We start from the raw sequence: 20,985 nt of genomic DNA, 5'->3' as shown, positions 1-20,985 counted from the left end.
CTGGGCTCTAAGCTCTAGGCTATGCTCTAAGCTCTAGGATGGGATCTAAGCTGTAAGCTGGGCTCTGGGCTGGGCTTTGAGCTCTAAGCTCTAGGCTGGGCTCTAAGCTCTGGGCTGAGATCTAAGCTCTGGGCTCTAAGCTCTAGGGTGGGATCTAAGCTCTAAGCTGGGCTCTAGGCTGAGATCTAAGCTCTGGGCTCTAAGCTCTGGGCTGAGATCTAAGCTCTGGGCTGAGATCTAAGCTCTGGGCTCTAAGCTCTGGGCTGAGATCTAAGCTCTAGGCTGAGATCTAAGCTCTGAGCTCTAAGTTCTAGGCTGGGCTCTAAGCTCTAAGCTGGGTTCTAAGCTGCTCCTCAGGGCAGCCACAAATGCAAATACTGAAATAAAATGGGGAAAGGAAAAAAAAAAAAGCAAAAAAAAAAAAAAGCACGTTGCGTGGGCATCGTGTATCAATCCAAGACCCTGTGAAAAAGGGAGGGCAGCCTGGGGATGTGCTGTGATTTTGCTCCTTATTTAGCTTCTTGTGTTGTTTTTCCTCAGCTGTCTCTGATACGAATGTGCTCTTAATCTCTCGGAGAGCAAAATTCATTAAGCTCCAGGCCTGCAGCAAGGCTTGATGATAATTTAAATTAGGAACCCGAGTTGTGGCCGTGTAACACGAGAGCAACGGCTATAATTAGGGAGGCAGCAATTTCCCCATGACCTTTTATTTTTAAAGTGTTTTAAATGGACATCTCTCATCCCTGGAGCTCCCTCCTCTGTGGGAAGCTCCTAATGTGGGTCACGGCTCTGCTGTTTGCAGGTGGCGTGGAACAGAATCTGCATTTTGTTCTTCAAAGTGAAAGCGCCTTTGAAATACGGTTTTGATTCCAATGCAGAAATGTAATAAAAAAGACTTTAAAGAGCTGCTGATGCCTCGTGGAAACAGTGAAAAACATTTTGTTGTTGAGAAACAATTCTGCTGGGCTGTCTTATCTGCTGTTCCCTTTGCTCTTTTTTGATAGCATGGGGCACTATAAATAAATATACATCCTCAGACATAAAAATGAGAAACCTTGGCAACGAAACAGAGGTTGGTTGTTTCCTCGTGTCGGGTCGCTTTGGCTGGAGGAGATGTAAGTCATCAGCTGGAAAGCCACTCCTATGGCTCTGGTCCCCATCCCTAACAGAGCAGCCCAAGGTGCTGCCTGTGGAGCTGATAGAATTGTTATCCTGGGAGGCCTTAAATGAAACCTGACAAAGACCAGGATCTGTGTTGCAAGGATTGCCTTGTATTGTTTCCAGATGGCTGGACAAAATAACTTGCCTGATCCCTTCCCTTCTGATAGCTCTTGCAGAGAAATGCAGCATCTGCTGTGAGCTGCTGAAATGTGAGCAGTTGTGCAGCAGCACGGGGATCAGTTGTGGCAGTGCAAGATGTGGAAAATGCTCCTTTCCAGGAGGTCAAAGCGAGCAGCTGCCTTGTAAACAAGGAAGGCCAATTTAAACCCTAGGGTTAATTGGGAAGCTGATATGGAACAGCTCTCCTGCATATGCAGAGAGAGCCATGTGAGATGGAAAGAATCACAGATGATGTTTGTGGGAGCACAGCTCTGAGGTGCCTCTCAAAGCTGTTAAGGTTCCTTTTCGTTAACTTAGAGCAGGAATGGATTCCTGATGTCCCCTTTAATACTAAAGCACGTCCTTCTTCATCTGCTGCTCTTCTGACTTGAGATTCCTTGGATCTACGAGGTGATGCACAGGTATGTTCTGCAGACAGCAACGCAGAGTGGGCTCGGAATGCTAAGCCCACTGTCACCAACTGATGTGGTATAATTAGAAAAGTCATTAATTCCTGCTCAGTAGTGCTACAAATTATTTATAACCAGGTAGACATGCAGTGCCCTGCAATACAGGGCCGGGGAAATGGCTCATGGTGCCAAACGTAGTGCAGAACCCACATCAGAGACTGACGGTGCCCTGTGGGAAGTCCCTGCGCTGCCTTCAGCTCAGCAAAACAGTGCCTGTGCTCTGTGCTGCTCACACAGTTTGCCTGGATGATGAAAGGTGACCTCGGAAATTACATTTCCAAATAACCATCTCCTGTCTGAGGAGGATGGCACTGTTCCCAGTGGTTCAGGCTGGGACTGCCTTGGGGTTCTTTGTTTAAGCTCCCTGGGTGCTGCAGTTCTCATGCACAGAGCTGAGAATGCTCTGCCAGAGTCAGGGCTCAGCCTTTTTTTTTTCTCCTGGATTAAAAACTGTGGTTGAGGATGAGCTAACAAAACCAGAGCAAGCTATCCAGGGACATCCCACCGTTGCACAGTGTTGGAGCGAGGGCCAGCTGCTTTATTTGTGCCCTGTCTTGCTGGAGATGAGTTGCCAGTTCAGGCAGAGTTTGCTGCAGGGTTCTCTCAACCCAGTGCACAGATGACTGTGCCTTTGCCTAAAATTTCTTCTCCTCTTAACTCCTCCATGCTTGCCAGCTCAGAAAACTAAGCGTGGACAATACAGAACAGCCCAAAGAAGGGAAGGTAAGCAGTGAGCACTGAGAAGAGCAGCAGATGTTGCTGCAATGCATGGCGGAGCACCATCTATCTTCTCTCCAGCCTTTGCTCTGAGTTCCCCAGACAGCAGAGCATTCCCACACCTCAATTGTTTCACTGCAATACCAGAGATTTTTAAAGTGCAGCATAAATCTACTTTCAGATGTACCCCCTCTGCCTGACAAGGTGACCCACACCTCGCTGGCCCTGGCTGTGATGTGCTCAGGCAGGCTGTGCAGTGTCCTTTGACACGCTCTGCTGTGCAGGCATTGAGCTGTGAGTGCGCTGTGAGCTGGGTCTTCTGAAATAAAACAAAACAGGTGCTGCTACTTTGGCTGTTTCCCTTCCATCTAGTGCCTCTGCCTCGCCCCTTCATCTGGGCACTGTTGCTTATGAACAAAATGACTTTGAAAAGAGATGGTTTCTTTTTATTTTTTTCACCGTTGGGGAAAGGGGGAAGAAATGAGCTGTGGGGGATGTGGCATTGGGGACAGATTGATGGTGTGGCTATGAGGTGCTGTGAGTTATGTCTGCTTGGTTGCCATAATGCTGATGTGCAGTCCCAGTGTGAAGGAGAAGCAGAACAATGGGTTGGTTTTGTTCTCCTGGGCAGAAAGACCATCAGCAAAGGGGTGGCCAGCAAGGACAGGGAGGCGATCGTCCCCCTCTGCTCTGCTCCTGTGAGGCCCCATCTGCAGCACTGCGTCCAGGGCTGGAGCCCCCAGGACAAGAAGGACAGGGAGCTGTTGGAGAGGGTCCAGAGGAGCCACAGAGATGAGCAGAGGCTGCAGCACCTCCACCACAAAGACAGGCTGAGGGAGCTGGGCTTGTTCAGCCTGCAGAAAAGAAGGCTGTAGGGTGATCTCATTACAGCCTTCTGTACCTAAAGAGAGCCTACAAACAGGAGGGGAATCAACTCTTGGAAAGGGGAGATGACAGCAGGACAAGGGGAAATGGTTTGGAGTTGAGGGAGGGCAGATTGAGGTTGGATGTCAGGGGAAGTTCTTTGCTGTGAGAGCGGAGAGGTGCTGGAACAGCTGCCAGAGAGGCTGCGATGCCCCGTCCATCCCTGGAGGTGTTCAAGGCCAGGTTGGATGGGGCCCTGGGCAGCCTGGGCTGGTGTGAAATGTGGAGGTTGGTGGCCCTGCGTGCGGCAGGGGGTTGGAGCTCCGTGATCCTTGAGGTCCCTTCCAACCTGGGCTATGTTGTGATTCTATGAAAGCAACAGGAGGCTGTGCTTATAAGTGCGACAAAAATCTATTTCTGGAGATTTTTCTAAGGATTCACTGGGCTGTGTGCTGCCTTGGGAGCTGAATGTCACCACAGAGTGCTGCACTGGCAGCAGGCAGTCAGACCTGGGGTTTCTTTAGGAAAAATCTGGTTTCTGCTTTTTGGCAGGTCAAAGTCTGGCAGTGGCACTGAGAGCAGAGGACGTCGGGTACCCAAAATTTGATCACTGCAGTGCTAACGGCCCTGAGCTGGGATTCCAGGTCAGCTGTGCTCTGCACCTTTGGTCTCTGTGTGCACAAGATCTGCTCAGAGGGTTCCTCAGAGCAAGGATCTTGTCCTAGAGGAGGGGAGTGTTTGCAAGGAGTCTGAGGATTCCATATCCTCATGGTTGTAATGCATGCAGGAGGAAGGGTGAGATCCTCTGGGCAGGATGATTTGAAGGGAAATGATGTTATTCACCTGTGAGGTTGTTGGCTTCTCTCTGTGAGCAAAGGGAGCTTTGTACCTCGAGCCTGGCAGTGTCAGATGTGCCTTGCAGTTGGGATCTCTGCACGTGCCCTGCTGTGCTGGGTGCTGCTGGGTCCTGGTGCCTATGGAGCAGTGGACACATGTCCGACCCATCACCATTCAGTGGCACCAGCAGGGTGCTGCTTTAAGTGTGCAGCAAGGAGAAATGGGAACAAGGAGATGATGCCCACTGGGATCATCTCATGATGAAGGGATGGGCTGGCTCTGGCCAGATGGGCTGCTCCGAGGGGCAAAGTGCCCTGGTGCTTGCTCATGCAGTGTTGTGCTCTCCTCTTGCTGCAGGCACCGCAGTCTGCTTGGAGCCACTGGGGGGAAGAGAACCCGGCCAGAGCTCTGCTTTGTTCTGTGCCTGCAGTAGCCTCTCCCTCTTTGGAGAATGAGATATTAAAGTGTTTTTGGGAATGATCAAACCCTTCAGCTTCACTACTGCGATTAATCAGTCACAGCCGTTGTTTTCCTGCTCCGTATTTTGAGGCATTTCAGGTTGTTCTGTAATTAGTCCAGTTCAGGGCCAGTAAACACATTCCTCAGTCCTGGCAGTGCACTGGGATGGAGAAAAACTGAATTTTCCAGTGCTGTGCTTTGGTCTGAGCCAGGACTGTCCAAGCCTATCAGGGAGAGCTATGGAGAGCTCTGCCTCTTTGGCTGGCACCTAGAAGGCAGTGCAGCATCACTCACATTCGTTGTTATCATCTGCAAAGGGAATTCTGCTTGGAGGCAGCTTTGTTGGAGGAATGGGTTAGGGGGGCTGGAAGTAAGGAAGAGATTTAAGGAATCTCCCTTCACTGAATGGCAGCTGCATCATTGCAAGCAGTGTCTGACCTGCACCTCTCAGCAGGTGGCAGTTCTGAGGAGTTTGTGTCATATTTGGATGCTTAGATACATGGCTTAAAAACTAAGCATGCTTACTTTCTAAAGCTTAACAATGCTGAGGAGCATTTGCAGCTAAAGAGCCAGGCGGGATCAGCAAGCATTCAAACACTTTGTAAAAGTGTTACTGTCAGACAGAATGGAAAAAAAAAATGGTGCTGAGGACCTCTAGGTGATTTAAAGACACTGAAGTGAATGTTCCAGACACCCAGCAGCAGAAATGCAGCAGCGTGGCTCAGCCTGATTCTTGCACAACCCAAATCCATTGGTTTGGAACACCTCTGCTCCACCTTTGCGAGTGATCCCATCCTAATGTGCCAGCAGAAGGTGCTTTTAGCTTCTTGAGGCACTTCGTGTAGAAATGAGAATCACTGTGCTCTCTGAGTGTCACTGTAATGTTGTTGTGCACCAGAGAAGATCTGGTTTTAAATATAAATCAAAATAGTAACAGATTTCTGATATTTTTTTATGTGCGTTTTCTAAGTCTCCAAATTAATTGGCCTACGAAACACAAAAGGGATTATCACAGCATCAAAGAGAATATTTATGAGCTGCTGAGAAGGCAGAGGGATAAGCAGCTGTTTTGAGGACTATCCTGGGCTCTCTGATCCTCTCCCAAGCCAAACAGGTGGGGCTCAGTCAGACGGAGCTGCAGGAAGGGGCTGGGAGCATCCAGCGCTGCTGCTCACCCACCAGGCATGGCCTGCAGGTCCCAGCAGGGCAAAATGCAGCTCCTGGCCCCTGTTGCAGCTGCTTCAGCTGAGACTCATGTGCAGGCACAGGTGGTGCTGCCAAGACTGCCAAACGGGGACAGAAACACTCGGTGGAACCCAGCCAGTCCTCAGCATCTTTTTTTTTTTTTTGTTAGGAGCAGAATGGAGGGAGGAGAGACGGCGTCTCTGAGGCTTTGTGCTGTCAGAGGAAAGATGCAGGAGGTTGTGCCTGTGTTTGCTGTGGTGCCCAGGTTTTTCAGCCTGAGCTGTGAGCTGGGCGTGCCTGGAAGATGCTCCTCACAAAAGAATGAATGCCTGCTCTGCTTTCCAGATCGCCTGGTTCAGAAAGCTCTGTTCAGTGTAAACCTGGCTGTGCATTACAGACTCCCAGACTTGTGTGCATGGTGCTGCAGTAGGTGTTGTCCCCTCATTGCATGTGGTTTGCAGGTCTCTGCATCCCCTTTGTTTCTCCATCCCCCATTTGTTGCCGCGCTCTCATCTGCTGCGGGCCTCGAGCAAATGCTCCTTGGCTTCTGCATCGTGTGGGCCCTGCCTGAAGGAACCCGTGTCAGCTGTTGGTCTGAGGATGAACCCAATCCCCTTGCTCTCCTCTGCTTACTGCTCAGGGAAGCTCCCGATGGTCTCAGGAGCTGGAGCCGAAGGGAGGCTGCCGGGGCCAGCGCAGCCTTGCAGAGCACCACGGAGCCAATCGCTGCTGCTAGGGGTGGAGCTGGAGCTCCAGCAGATGAAACCGAGTGCCTTTCCAGCACAGTTGGTCTGGGCGACTGAGAGATCTGTTCGTGGGGAGAGGAAAGCCGGGACTGCGGCTCCGACGCGCTCCTATCCCAGCAGCACCGCAGGAGCGGCCGTTACCCTCTGCACATCGGAGACGCGAAGGTACTGCCCCTCCTCTCGGCTCTTGTGCTGCTTGTTGCTCGATTGCTGCTTAGAGTTGGAGGAAAGTTTATGGGGAAATGAGCTGTGTGCAGTGACAGCGCCCGTCTGAAGGCAGTGGGAGGGATGGGCGGTGATGCTGGGATGCAGTGCCAGGTGTACGGGGCAGCTGGGGCTGTTTTGGTGCTGCTGCTATGGCATAGCCTGCATGCAGGGCCCGCTGGCAATGCTTGCTTCCCTCATGCTGTGCCAGAGGTTGGAAGTGGCCGACATGCATTGTGTGTGACCCAGAGCCTGTCGGGTGCCAGGATGCTCTCCAGTGGTGCTATGGAGTGCAACATCCACCTGTTCAGAGGTGACCAGAGTCGACTTGGTGCCTCGGTGGGGACTTTGTCCTGCATTGGTTGGTCAGCAGAAATGAGGGGTGCTTTGTGCAGGCTTTTCCCCAGCACAGCCCTAAAAACAAGCTCCTTTGACTGCAGACTCGATGTCTGCAGATGCAGGAATCCAACATATTACCTCTGCTGTTCTTAAAGTTTGGAGAACTTCCCAGGCCAGCAGTGCTCTGAGAGCAAAAGCAGGTTTTGGGGAGGTAGCTGAGCAGCAGGACGGCCGCTCCTGGGCAGCCCTGAGCCGGGCACTGTTGAAGAACCTGCAGGAAAAGCAGCAGCAAACTTGAAGCAGCTGCTGGCAGGGGGGGCTCGATGTGCTCCTGGGGTCAGCTGACCCCACGTGTTGCATTGGAGCTGTCTGCAGGTCTGAGCCTCAGAACAGCTGTCCTCATGCACCATGAGCACTGCCATTTGAGCTGCCTGAAAGCTCTCCTCTCATGACTCCTGGGACGTATGAATTGTTGGTGATCCCTATCCATGGACTGGTAGGTAGCACCTGACCAGGAACGTGCCCTAGTGCTGCCCTTCAGGCGGCCACATGCTCCTTTTTCATCCCATAGTACTGGAATGACCTTAGCGTGCATGACTGAGTGCAGAACAAGATTTGCAAAGCCTGGAGTAGGCAGTTAAAAATCCCCGGTTTGCATTTTCTGCAGGTTGTGCCGTTGGCTCTCACACAAGCACGTGCTGTGTTTGTGCTTGTGCAAACACATAAGCAGCTCTGAGCCACGGGGTGCAGGGCAGGAGGGGTTCAGTGCAGGGAAAAGGGGCGGTGAGTGGGGGGTCTCCTTCTGCTCTCCCTGCTGCTGCAATAGACAATTCCGTAAGAGGTATTTTGATAAAGGTTGCTAGACAGTGACTCATCTTCCATAGGAAGGGACAGGAGGGAAGGGAAGTGCAGGAGCTTTTTAGGGTGAAACTGGAAAATGGGTCTTCCCCCAGTATTTGATCAGAAGCGGTGAGAGCGGAGCTCTCTGCCCCCCAGAGCAAAAAACCCTTCAGTCAGAAAGCTCTTGTTCTTGGTGTCCCTGCAGCTGCCCTGCTGCCTTCTGCATCCCTCTCCCTGGGGTGGATGTTGCCCAAAACACGACTTGATTTTCTACCTCCCCCCAAATTGATTTCTTCTGATCAGTCTTAGTCACTTCTGAGTCACCCCAAGTAATTAATCCTTGCTCCTGTATAACAGTTTAGCTCTTCTATCTCTAACTGCCCGACTTGGGTGTGTATGTTTTCAGAAGTCACTTCGCTTTGCTCTGTGCTGCTCTGTTGTAGCTTTCCTCTCAATCCTCCCTCGAGTTTTCCTGCACTCTTCTGCTCTGCTCTTCCTGCTGTGCTGGAGCCACGGGGATCCCAGAAGAGCTGTAGTGCTGCACCTCTGCTTCCTCAGGTGTGCTGCAGAGCACATCCACCCAACAGGTTTTCTTACCATCGTTGCTGACTGACCACTAACCATTCTGGAAAAGGTTTCCTCTGTGCAGGGAGATGTTTTGCTGATACCTGCCTGTTGATACCCATTTGCAGTGGGTTTATTGCAGCTGCTGATCACTGCTGATGCGACACCTCGCTCTGGTACCAGCACAGCACTCCATGCACAGAGATTTCCTTGGGAGCATTGGTAGCCAAGCTGGTCTCGTTGTGGGTTTTACCTTCCTTCTGCTTTGGGACTGAGGAGCACAGAGAGGCCAGCACTGCCAGGTTTTGTCTGAGTGCTGTGCCACATCTGGGTTAAACTCCCGAGGTGCACAGTGAAACCCAGAACCACATGGAGAGATCAGAACTGGGCCAATTTCTAGGCCAAAACCTGGGTGCAGATGCTCCCAAAGGTGGATTTGGGTACAGAAATGAATACATTTCAGGGGATCCATCTCTCTCTCCGTTGCACGGTGCTGTGTGCAGAGGCAGTTGCCTTCCTGATGGCACCATATGGAAGTTCAGTGATTCCTTACAACTTGTGCAAAATGCCCTTTGCTGGCAGGAGCTGCGTGGTGTGGAATGAGCCATCCTGGGAACAGCAGCAGCTTCAGGAAACAAAGGAAAGGTTTCCCCTCATGCTACGCTGCCACCTCTGCAGTGGGATTGACTTTATTTGCATCTGCTGAGGGAGGTTTAGCAGAGCCAGGTGTTGCTGTGTTAGTTCAGCAGCTTTGACCTTCAGGCAGCCTGTGGATGAGCCTGGAGAGATGCAGGCTCGGGGGGATGCTGCATCTTTGCCCCTTTCTGTCAGTTCTGTTGTGATTTCTTGGGGACACCAAGCTCAGTGTCCCTTGTCCCCAGATGAAGGACATGCAGATTGCTCTCTCCAGACTTGCCAGTTGTGTGGCACTGGGGATGCTGGAAGTCCCCCATGCCAGGATGGAGCAGAGACCGATACCCAAAGGCCGTCCTGCTCCTTTTGCAGCACACTGGAGCAATTTGAGGGTGCTTATTTCTAGGCAGTTTAAAAAGTCAAGAGGAATTAAATAAATACTTGTATGGATTGTGGCCTTTATAGAAGTCGTGCATAGGAGAAATACGTTTTATCTGCGGTCACTCATGCTCTGCTCTCTGCTCATGCCTCTCACCTGGCCCTTGCAGGAGAATGTCTGGGTCTGTGTGATCCTTGGTCACCTTGCAGCAGCTGCAGGGAGAGATTTCTGTTCCCACTGCCTTTGCTCCTCATTCTGCTGACAGTTGCGTTTCCCTCGTGCTCAGAGGTGTGAACACTTCTACCTGCACCACCATCTGCTCCTGCAGAGCAGGAAGATGGCATTTTGTGGGGGCTGGGGGGAGCTGTGACACTCGTGTTGTGTTTTATTAATTAGAAAGGAAGAAAGTTGCAGAGAGATCAGATTTTGAGAAAGACCCCGAGTTCCAAAATGCTCCCAGAGGACAGATCCCTAATTGCTCTCTAATTGCATTAGGATTTCATTTGTTGTTCTTTTTACTGTCATGTTCCCATTTTTCTTGACAGTTTGCTTTGTGTCATTAACCAGGAATGGCTGGAGATGAATATCCTCAATATTACAGCTGGCCTGTTGTGCAGTGCCTGATGGCTTTGCGCCTCCATGCACCCATGGGAGATGTGCCTGGCTGTCAGGCTCTCCACCTGTAGATCACATGCATGATCTGTGTCAGAGCACATACCTGCCCATGGGCCTGGGTGCAATGGAGCTGCATGTGGAAGGCGATACCAATGCAGGAGAAGCAGAGAGCTGCTGTGTGAACTTGAAAGTGCTCCTGGGTTTGATCCAGCTGTTTAAAACCAGTGGGGTGGACTTGTGGCAAAAGTGAGACGTGGGTATTTAAGGCTGTCGTAAAGGGCACGGCTACAGACCCACAAATATTCAGAGCACACTGGTTTCAATATTACATAAAGCAAATGGGAAAGGCTCTGAGGCTGGATCTGCAGCACCCAGAGCAGCTTGTCAGAAACTCCAGAATGGGATGAAATGGAACACCCACGACTTCCAAAGCCGTAAATTAATCAGCTCAAACCCCCTGTTGTACAGGATGTTGGGTGAGCTCCTCTATTATTAGAAATATAATAAGCACATGTGAAGTGATGGTGTTAGCAGGAGCCACGCAGCTCTGCCCTCCGTGCTGTGCTGCACTGCATGCTGTGCTGCTCAGTGCAGCATGGCAGAGTGCTGTGCATTGCTCCATGCCTGGATGCGTCCGTGCTCTCTTTGCAAGCAGCAGGGATCAGAGCAATCAGGGGGGTCGTTGCTTCCCACCATGCAAAAAATGTCTAAGTGGTGTTGTGCATGAACACAGCCCCTGTGCTGGCAGCAGGGCTGCTCCTGCTTTGGCTTTGCATCAGTGTGTGCTGATGCACAGGGCCTGCTGCTTTCTCTCTGGGACCACCAGGCATCTTTGGTGCTGGAGTGGTGCGTGGTGCTGCTTTGCAGGGCACTGCTCTGCTGCACAGTGAGGAAGAACTCTGCAAAGCAGGGTGCAGGCAGTTCAGTGCCATCAGCAGCTCAGTGCCATCAGCAGCTCAGTGCCATCTGCAGGTATCGTCACTGTTCCACATTTACGAAACTCTTCAGCATTTTCATAATCTCCTTCTGTAATGCAGGCTGGTTGGCGTTTGGGGCTTTTTGTTCTGAAGCTGAGTGAGTTCTGTTGCTGCTCTGCTGTGAGAATTTACAAACCCTGCTTTGAAAACTAAAACTGCATAAAATACATCACCTTGTTTTAATACCTTTCCGCTGCTTCTTGGTGCCACTGATAAATCACATAGGAATGGGAGTCCTTGGGCAGCGCAGAGAGCTGAGGCCCTCCCAGCCCCTGTGTTGGGTTTGTCTGCAGGAGGCATTGCCAACCTGCAGCCCACCTGGCTACGGCCCTTCTGCAACTGCAGCTTATTTCTCCCAAAGCCAAAAACAGAACAGTTTGCATTTCTGGAGACTCTTTCACACCAGGAATACTACAATGGGCACTGATTAACCATTTCTCATTGCTCATCTGGTGATGAGGGAGAGAATAGAGGTGTGTTGTTGTTTTTTTTTTTTTAATGGATGAGTGTGAGATGATCTGGCTTCTTCAAATAACACAAATGCAAATACAGGGATTTCTTTTCCAAAAATCAATGGTGGACAAAGCAAAGGAAAAGGCTTTAGGGGGAACTCGAATGTTTTATGTTTTACTTAAGGTAAATCTCCTTGCTGTTTGCAGTTGCATGCAAAGTTAATTGACAGATTACATGATAATAGGAAGAAGTTTAATGAAATCTGCTGATACTCTTTAGAGGCCATGGAATTTGGAAGTGCAATTAAATTAGGCCAGAGGTTTAGCTACCCCATGCTAACGAGGGAACTGAGATGCACAGCATTTGCATTCCTGGTGTCTGGTTTCTAAATCACTTCACTGATCATGAAAAGCTCTGCTACAGCAGTGGACTGGAACTGGAGGGAGCGGAGTCCATGGGTCAGTGCAATGGGGGGGGGGGGCCTCTGGGCAGAGCCACTGGGCCTCCTTGAGCAGCTGGGCTTCAAACAAACGGTGACATTAAACTGATGTGGAGTTTGTGCTGTTGAGGCTGAAGCTGTTTTCTGTAGAGGTGCTTTAGCTCAGCCAGCGAGGCCGGCGCGCAGACTTTTATCGAGGAATGCAGTATTAAAATAATCCCCATCAGTGATGGACAGATTTGTTCTCCAAAGGATCCTTCTAAGCTCATTGGCACCTTACAGGGCTTTGCCTCCTGGGTTGCTGAGCTGAAGCTGATGGGGAATGACAAGCACTGATTATGCAAAGCACCAGAGGCTGCGAACTGCAGGCACGGGATTCAGCTTGACTCGTTTCCTGCCGCTTTGTACATCATTAGGGAAAAAAGTAGGTCCTGCTTACCCAGAGACTGAGGTGGTACCCAGGCACTGCACGTGGGGGCTGAGCAGCACAGCACTCTGCAGCACAGCCCTGGTACCCAGCACTGGGCAGCCCATGACCTGTGTGCCCGCACCCTGGCAGCGCTGACTGCGCTCTGCTCTGGGAGGCACAGGGACTATTGATGCGTGTTTTCCATGAGAAACTACTGTTTCCATAGCAACCACGAGCATCACATGGTAACCCTGGCTCTGCAGTGTGCCAGCCTGCTGGGCACCCAGTGCCAGCCCCGCGATGCCCACCGTGCAGCACGCAGCCCCAGGGCTGCGCTTTCCTGCCCCCATCCGCTCCTGCATCCCAATATGAGTGAGTCCTTCTGCTGCCTTTGGCTGCGTCAGCCCCTTTGTCCCCAGAGCCTGCACGAGGGCTGCTTTGGCCCCTTCTTTTGGGCACATCCCTGCTGAGAAAAGGCCTGAGCTGCACAACCGGGCTGCTCTGGGGCAGATGCCAAAGCCTCGTCCTTGAGGTGTGCTGGGCACACAGTGAGGCACGAAATACGATTGCTCTTAGTGCTGTTCCCACCAACTTTATTAAATCAGTCACAATAGATCAATCTTCTCTTTAAATACGTTTTTATTCAAGTCAGCATGTTCGCAATTAAATTCTGCCGCACCGTAGCAGTGTGAATAATCAAAAGAATTTGTAGGTATAACCAGCTGCACGCGTTGTAGGGACCGAGCTGCTCTCCAAATTGCAGCGTTCCTCCCTTTAAACCTTGCAGCATCCCACCTCTGCCACCCATGCAGCAGTCCATGGCACTGGGTCGTGCTCTCTGCTGCATGCACACTCTTCTCCATTGCTGTCTGAGTCTGTGCTGAGGTGGCTCCTAGCACAGAGCTGCTGGGGATGGGGAAGTTGTGCAGCACTGGTTTGTGGCTGGCAGAGGTTGTGTCCGTGTTCCATCTCCTCCGTGTCACTCCCCTCAGCCTTTCCTCTGTGTTTTGACACATGCAGCAGACACGTGCAGCGTTTCTCCTGCTCTCCAGCTCACGCCACACACAGTCTTGTTCTGATTTTCAAAGCTCCAATAAAGCGTGTCAAAATGCATCAAAGACTGAAGGCAGGAGTGAGGCAAATTGACACTGGAGAGGAGAGAAGGAAGGAGGTGGTGGATGAACTCTGAACCAGGGAAGAGATGCAGGGGAAGTGAAGCACGGAAGGGGTGCAGACAGATGTGCAGCACAGCTGGAGGAGCACAGAGCAGCTTGGTTTGGAGCAGAGCAAGCTGAACCCCAAAGCACGCAGCCTGAGGAGAACTGAACTCATGGAACAGGCTCAGCCATCCGTCGTAGTGTTGAAATACAGCACTTCAAAAGGCAATGTTTTGCATTTCTTCAGATGCTTTCTTGTAAGTGCGGTGACACAGTTGCTGAAAGCACATTAATTATTAGCATAGACTTTTTTTTGTTGTTGTTGCAAGACAAATTAAACAACTGAAGATAACAGGAAGTGTTACATGAGATGTTAATCCATGAGAGAGTGACAGGCACCAATAATTCATAAAATGAAAATCAGGGCATTTAATTTTTGGCTTGCTTGCTTCTGGCATTCGTGCACATGCTCAGTCGTCACTTCTCTGGTGCTTCAGTGCAGGGGTTTCGGAAGCTGTTAATTTTGGGAAAGGTGATTAAGGCCCTTGAGAGTAAATGGTATGAAGGACAACATTTTTCTCCTCTTGACTGCAAGAAATGGAGTTGCTGAATTCAGTGCTTTGTAGTACAGCCTTCCCTGTGCTTGGCTGTGCAACATGAAAAACGAGCCTCTGCAGAAATTCACACTGAGCAGTGATGGAGCACCACATCCATGGCTCAGAGCTGGGTGCTCACATCCCAGCGTGGCACAGCACGTGTCCACGTCTGCTGGGTTTCAGCTGCAGCACAGCTCCTTAAAGAAGCAATGTGGCTTTGGGTACGTCGTAGAATCATAGAACCATTGCGTTTGGAAAAGAGCACTGAGGTGTCCCTGGTGTCAAGATGTTGATTTCTCTCCTCTAAAAATTGAATGCAACTTAGCATCTTCCTGGTGGTTGCCAAAAGCTGGAGTCAGCCCCATCAAATTGATTTTCATTAAGCCGTTATAGTCATTGAAACTGCTGAGAAGAATCGTGGCCATATGGCAGAAGGTATTTAAAATGAGGGCTCTCATGACAGTTTGCCATTCTGATATGTGCAGGGGTTACGGAGCAGGAGAGGAACACCAAAACCTGAGTGCCAACATGAGGAAATAGCGAGTCATAAACCCCGCTGTGGGGAGAGGAGGAGAGGTGGTGGTTGTGGTGGGAGCACCGTCACCCATATCTGCACCTGAGGAGGAGCAGACAAGGAGTTTTGGGTGCTCACACCATGCAGTGCAGCCCGATGCTTCTGCTCACTGAGTGTGGCTGGCAGGGTGTAAATTGCACATTAATTCCTCAGCTCTCAGCAAGAAAACCTCTGGGAACATGCAGGGAACAGATCTCTCCTTGCTCAGCATCTGCACTTCTCCAGCACGGTGCTGGTGGGGCACAGCCTGGATCTCTTCTGGCAAAGGGTGCAGGTGGGGATCGTCCCAACCCAGCAATTCTGCGAGCTGTAAGGTGCTGGTAGGCAGGGAGAGTTAAAAAGGAATTAAGTGATTAGAAATGCATAAATATTAATTGCTGATGGACTCCCTTTATGACACTCTCAGGTAGAGGAAGTTAATAAATCACTGCTGGCACTGACCCACAAAACAATACTGAATGTGTCTGAGACACAATGAGGGGAGGGAGGGGGAAAGACCTTTCTGGAGCACATGAAAGCACTGTTTTTAGGTCAGGGAGTGACACAACAGAACTGTTTTCTTTACCCCCAGGCTTCGTGTCTGGGATCTGCCTTTGCTGCAGACGAAGCCCTTGCAGCAGATGCCACCAGTGGGGCTGCCCGCAGTGCAGACCCCTCTGCAGGGGACAGGTGGGTCTCAGCTGATGCTGGCATAGTCCTGCAGTTGCTGTGCAGGATCCCCGGTGTCCTCCAGCAGTGGCAGCGTGGTTTATGTGATGTAGAGGTGTGTGTGTGTTCATTTGTTTGGCAGCAGGTTTCCTTGGCACCTTTCTGATATACTGCCATAGCAGCGTTGTTATCCTGGAATGGAAAATGAAAGAAATATTTGGGGAATGTGAATGAATCAATGAACACAAAAGCTGTGTCCAGAGCCAGCAGCTCACACTGCCATGTGCACAAGTGTCAGCACTCAGAGTGGCACTCCAGGCTACGTGGAGATGCTCTCAGGCAGCAGAGAGGCAGTGAAGAAGCACAGTGAAAAGAGAAGGGGATTTTTGCCTTCCTGTTATGCTGATGTAGGACAGGTAAGAGTCTGTTTTCTGAACAGGCATTGAGTTCAAACTTAGCCTCGAGGTATCTGGGATTTAGTGGTAGCTCTGCAAGGGTGGTGTGTTCAGGTGGGTGCTGGTAGGGGAATGCTGCTGTAGGCTGAGCAGAAAGCCAGCCACAGAGGTTGGCTTTTTGGGTGAAAGCGAAGCTCCTCAAGCTGTGGATTTGCTTGTGCATGGGAGCACAGCAGAGGTCTGAACCAAGGCCAGACACGTGTGATCTCGTGGTGGTAATTCCTCATTTCCAGCACTCCAAACATCGTGTGAATACTGGGGATGGTGACTGAGGGAGAAGACTTCCAGATTGGTTACCTTTTAACACTAATTTAATTGTCTTGCACAGTCTGCCATGGGCTCCTGATGCATTACTTTAGAGTCTGTTGTTCCAGCGAGACTTTATTAGGGAACTTGAGTAGTTACACATGAATCACTCCACAAAGCTGCAGAGCTTTCACGTTGTCAGCATAATGACTGCATTCACCTGTTGGGATGCATTTCATCCTTCTGTTGTAACAATGGTGCATAAAACCGAGCAGACAATATTGAAGCTAACAAATCCTATCTCTGAGTCAGAAGTTACTGCTTAGAGAAAGGACATTAAATCTTGTTCTTGGATAAGCCTGTTTAGCCCCTGCTGCAATAAAGGAAATGGGGGGGGGGGGGGGGGATGTTGATACAGCTCCACTCACATGGCTGTAATTCAGAGGCAAAATAGACCTGGGATCTGTTATCAGAGCAGGAAGGGCTGAGCTAACACTGAGCAGTTTTGACTCACTCTGATTTTCGCAGTGAGAGTTTATACTGTGAGTGCTGCAGACTGCATGCAGATGAAGGCGATACGCCTCTGTTTGGCTGCTGGATTAAGATTTAATGAGATTCTTTGGTTTGCCTCGTGTCAATCTGTTGTGTTTCAGAGGTTGTTTCTCCCACTTTATTTTGCCTTTGATGCAATTTTGCAGCACTACTTGTACTCCTAAAAGGTTCTTCTGGCATCTTTGAAAGTTTCCCAATACAGCAGTATTCCAGACAGAGTAAATGAAGATTAAACCTAGAAAGAAAGAGGGGAAAACCAGCAGTGATTTGCAGAATCAGTGAGTGAGGGCAGCAGGGGAGCTCCGGGGTTTGCACCTTTTGTCTGGCAGATCCAGAACACCAAAAGGAGCTTTTCCTGCAGCTGGCAGGGCCTCCCCCGCCTGCTATGAGAGCTCATAACTCGGTTATTGTCGTGTTGTTTTCCTTCCCAATCAGCAGAATAAATGCTATAAAAACCACATTATCAGTCTTCATTGCGCCTGGGTTTGTTATGATTATGAATTAATAGACGCTTTATCTTGGCATTAGTCAGAAAGCATTGGCCTCTATTTCCCTCTTGAATTGCAAATTGTTTGTTTTGGTTTGGTTTGAATTTCCTCTCTCTGAAGTTCCTAATGGTGGTTTTCGCTCTGCTGGGGCTCAGCGTGGCTGTAAAGCAGGGTTTGACACCCATGGGTGCCTGCATGGTGGGCAGAAAGCTGAAGGTTCCCACGTGCATCCTGCACTGCCAAGGACCTCTGGCCCACAGGGACCTCCATCGAACACAACTGCTTCTGCTTTGGAACTAAATCTGTTTGTTGTCTCTTCTCTTTGTTGCCGTGAACAGATGAAATCTTCTGACATTGACCAGGAGTTGTTCACTGAAAGTTACTGCAGAGTGTGCAGCGCGCAGCTGATATCCGAGTCCCAGCGCGTGGCTCACTATGAGGTAGGATGCTCTTTGTTCATCACGGGTGGGTTGTGATGCTCCATCGGTGCCTCTCACACCCGTGGCTTCAGCTGTTCTCCTGTGAAGTGGGTACACGAGCCTTCAAAGCACCTCTCTGAAAAGTCAGAATTCAAAAGAGTGTTTTTTTTTGCTTTTACATTATGCTGTAAATGATGTCACTTGCAATGTTGCTTGCTTTATTTTGCCTGCCTAAATCTGCAAAGTCAGGCTACACTCTGCTAAAAGACGGTTGCAAAGAAATGTGGCTAGCAAGGAGATTGCTATAGAGTTCAGCAAAACAAGTGCAAGTCTTTATTTTAAATGTGCCTCGCTGTACTTTGCTGAGTGGGATAGCTGATTGTGCAGAGAACAGATTAGTATTTGTGAATGCATTCAAGCACTTAAGAGGTAGGGAAGCAATAAACAATTAGAAGGGATATATCATTAGAGACATGTTAGAACAGCAATTAACGGCACTGCATATCTTCAAAACAAAATTAAATAAATTCCTATTAAACGAGGGAGGAAATTACTGAAAGGCACGCTGCTGCGAGATCCATCCAGAAAGAAAACTGCTGCCTGGCAATGCTGCTTCTTGGGGCTGTGGGTCTGAGCCCCCCCCTGCAGCCTCACAAATGGGGAGCCTGGGACTGAGGGTCTCTGTATTTGCAGGGATGGAGAGGCTGGGCTGCGCCTTGCCTTGCTTCTGCACGTGGTGAACTGAGAGGGTCTGCAGCAGCTCAGCAGAATCAGATACTGTGTGATACGAGGCCCTGGAGATGGAGTTTGCCCCGGAGTTTTGCTGCGAGCGTTTAGCAATGAAGAACCACTTGTCTCCCTGCGACCACAGGAGACGTGCGAGAAGCTTAATGGGTGCACAGTATCCAAGGATGCTGTGCTGGATTAGTAAACAACAACAATAATGCACGTTTATTTATAAGGCACTTGACGCTTCTGCTTTGGCAAACTCCTGGAGACGTTTCCTGTAAGTGCTCCCTTGGCTGCACTCTGCAGCACGGAGCCTGGCAGACAGGAGGGCTGCAGCTCAGGGACACCTTCAGCTCCGGGCCAACGGGTGAGTGGCTGCCAAGGTTTGCTCCACTGGAGGCAGAAACGTTGCTGCAGGAACAGCATTAGCGGCCCGTGCGAGCAGTGGGATGCTCAGCCAATCTCTTTTCTTCCGTGCCTTTAATTGTAGGTATGAGCTGAATCATTAATTTCTAGCAGGTGTTTTCAAACCGTGGAAAACACCAAGGTTTTCTTGCTGTATATTTCCAGTCTGAGGTGTGTTGTGTTTGCGTGTCATCTCTTGGGACCTCCCAGCACGGCAGTGCCACGATGCTGAGGTGCCCGTTGGGCTGTGCAGTGTTTTCCCCTGTGGTTGGTTTGGTTTGGTCAGCAGTGCCCTTATCCACACTGAGCTCAGGGAGAAGGGCAGCTCAGCCTTTAGCTCTCCAGCACAGCCCAGATCTGCAGCCTTTGTGCCAGGCGTTGGGATCTTGGCTCCTTTGTGCGTGCAGAATAAGACATTTCTCTGTAAGAAAATAGAGGAAAACAGTCTATGAAAGGGGGATGCTTTATCTTGCCAAACAGGAATAGTCAGTTCCAATCGCTGTCTCATCTCCTTCTCCAAATCATCCACCAATAACTCTCCTTTTCTGCTGCACTACATTGCCAGGAATAAGAAATAATTTGATGTCAGTCGCACAGTATTAAGCGGTATTATTTCCAAGGGCAAGTGTAGTGGAAAAAATGACAAAAGAATCAGTGTGTTTGCAGCATATTTTTGCTTCTAACCTGACATACAGCAAAATCCTGCCCTGATTTTATGTGCTTTGTGCAGTCCCTTCTCTGGCTTTCTCTGATACATCTGTGGCACCTTTGCTCACCTTTCCGTCCCTGTGGAGCTGCTGTGCCACGTGTGGGAGAAATCAGAGGACAGCAGTAATGTTGGAAGTGCTGTGGAACGTGCCAAACAAAGAGGGAGAGGGAGGAAGAAATGTGGTTCATTTGCTGCAACTGCACTGAAATCCTTTGCTCCGGAGAGGATTTCTGCTCTTCTGCATCCAATCACCCATAATTTAACACTTCCTTCCACTTCTCTCTTTGAGATAGGGCTGTAGCAGTCCCTCTGGTGTGCTGCTGTGTACAGTTAGAAAGATAAGCTTCCTCAGTCAGCTCCAAGTCCTCATTGCTGCACAGAGGCGTTCACAGCCATTAGAAAGATGTTACCTTTCATTTTCAAGTTTCTCCTTGAAAATCATGCAGGAAAATCACCAAATATGCAAAGTTGCTCTCAGATCCCACCTTGAGCTGCATGCTCATCGCTACGCTGCTCCTTAAGCTGCTATAACGCTTTCCTTCATGGTAATCTTTATTGCTTCAGGTGTTCAGGCAGTACTTTACTTTTTCATTTAAAATGAAGAAATGGAGCAGGCTGGTAGGAAGAGATGCCCAGGAATACATCACGTGGATTTGCTGTTATTGGTTCACCTTGTGGCATGAGGGAGCGCTGCTTCAACGCTTGCTGTGGAGGCAGGGGGAGGGCAGAGGCAAGGTGTATTAAAATTGAAATGCAGAACAAAAACAGGGAACAAAAACAGTGCTGTGCCCTTTGGCTCATCGCTGGGAGCTGAGAGCTCTTTGGAATTTCTCACCCTGCCACAGTGAGCAGGATGGGCAGCATCAACAGCTCCATCAGTGCTGCTCGTCTGCTTGGTGCCCAACTTCATCTGCTTCCACGAGTCAGTCCTGCTCTGGGATATTTTGCATAGGATGATGGTTTGTCTGAAGGAATAATAAACATTGTTTACCATTGGCACGTCGGTGCTCCAAGCAGCAAGATGTGTGTGCTCAGAAAGCCAATCCTGTATCTGAAATATTAACACGGTGCACATATTAACCTAAAAGCATGAATTCCTGTTAACAAAATACGTGTTGCAGCAGAACACAGGGAGCAGGGATGTTCTGTGTCTGGTGGGAGCTCCCTTCAGGGGATGCTGTGTGGGCATTTCCAGGGTGGGGGGTCAGAAAAGACACACTGGTGCCCACTGGTGCTGGCTGTGTGCTGGTGAAGGAACAGTAATGGTGCTAGCATTGCTGTTTGCCCCTTGGGTTTGTGTTAGAGAGAGCAACCTTTGATTTCACAGGGGCTGGAGGAGGAGAGAATGTGTCCAACGTTGTGCCTGCGTCCTTCCCACAGCTGTGGAGAATTGGCTTTGTTGTGCTGGATGACATGACACAGTTTTTAGTGGCTGCTCTGACTTTACAAAGAGACTAAAGGAAGAATTTGTGCGTGGTTTGGGTGCTGCAGGTGTTGTTCTGTTCCTGTGTGTGCTCACAGGGACCTTCTGCAGGCTCCCTCAGCACTGCTTTGTGC

At 50.0% G+C, this 20,985-nt stretch overlaps 1 protein-coding gene and 1 long non-coding RNA gene across 2 annotated transcripts in view; both read left to right on the top strand.

Moving 5' to 3' along the window:
- Nucleotides 1-20,985, top strand: part of LOC128089988 (uncharacterized) — an 83,714-nt gene that overhangs the window by 11,270 nt on the left and 51,459 nt on the right. The window contains exon 2 of the long non-coding RNA XR_008210747.1: nucleotides 3,601-3,659. This is a non-coding gene — a long non-coding RNA (uncharacterized LOC128089988). The remainder of the gene's footprint in view (nucleotides 1-3,600; nucleotides 3,660-20,985) is intronic.
- Nucleotides 6,517-20,985, top strand: part of ZMAT4 (zinc finger matrin-type 4) — a 36,102-nt gene continuing 21,633 nt past the window's right edge. The window contains exons 1-2 of the mRNA XM_052701884.1: nucleotides 6,517-6,763; nucleotides 17,505-17,606. Of these exons, the coding sequence (XP_052557844.1) occupies nucleotides 17,505-17,606 (102 nt within the window). The 5' untranslated portion in view covers nucleotides 6,517-6,763. The remainder of the gene's footprint in view (nucleotides 6,764-17,504; nucleotides 17,607-20,985) is intronic.

Source organism: Tympanuchus pallidicinctus, unplaced genomic scaffold (genome assembly GCF_026119805.1).
Source record: "Tympanuchus pallidicinctus isolate F22 unplaced genomic scaffold, pur_lepc_1.0 scaffold41, whole genome shotgun sequence".
NCBI lineage: Eukaryota > Metazoa > Chordata > Aves > Galliformes > Phasianidae > Tympanuchus > Tympanuchus pallidicinctus.
This window is presented reverse-complemented; position numbering and strand designations above follow the sequence as displayed.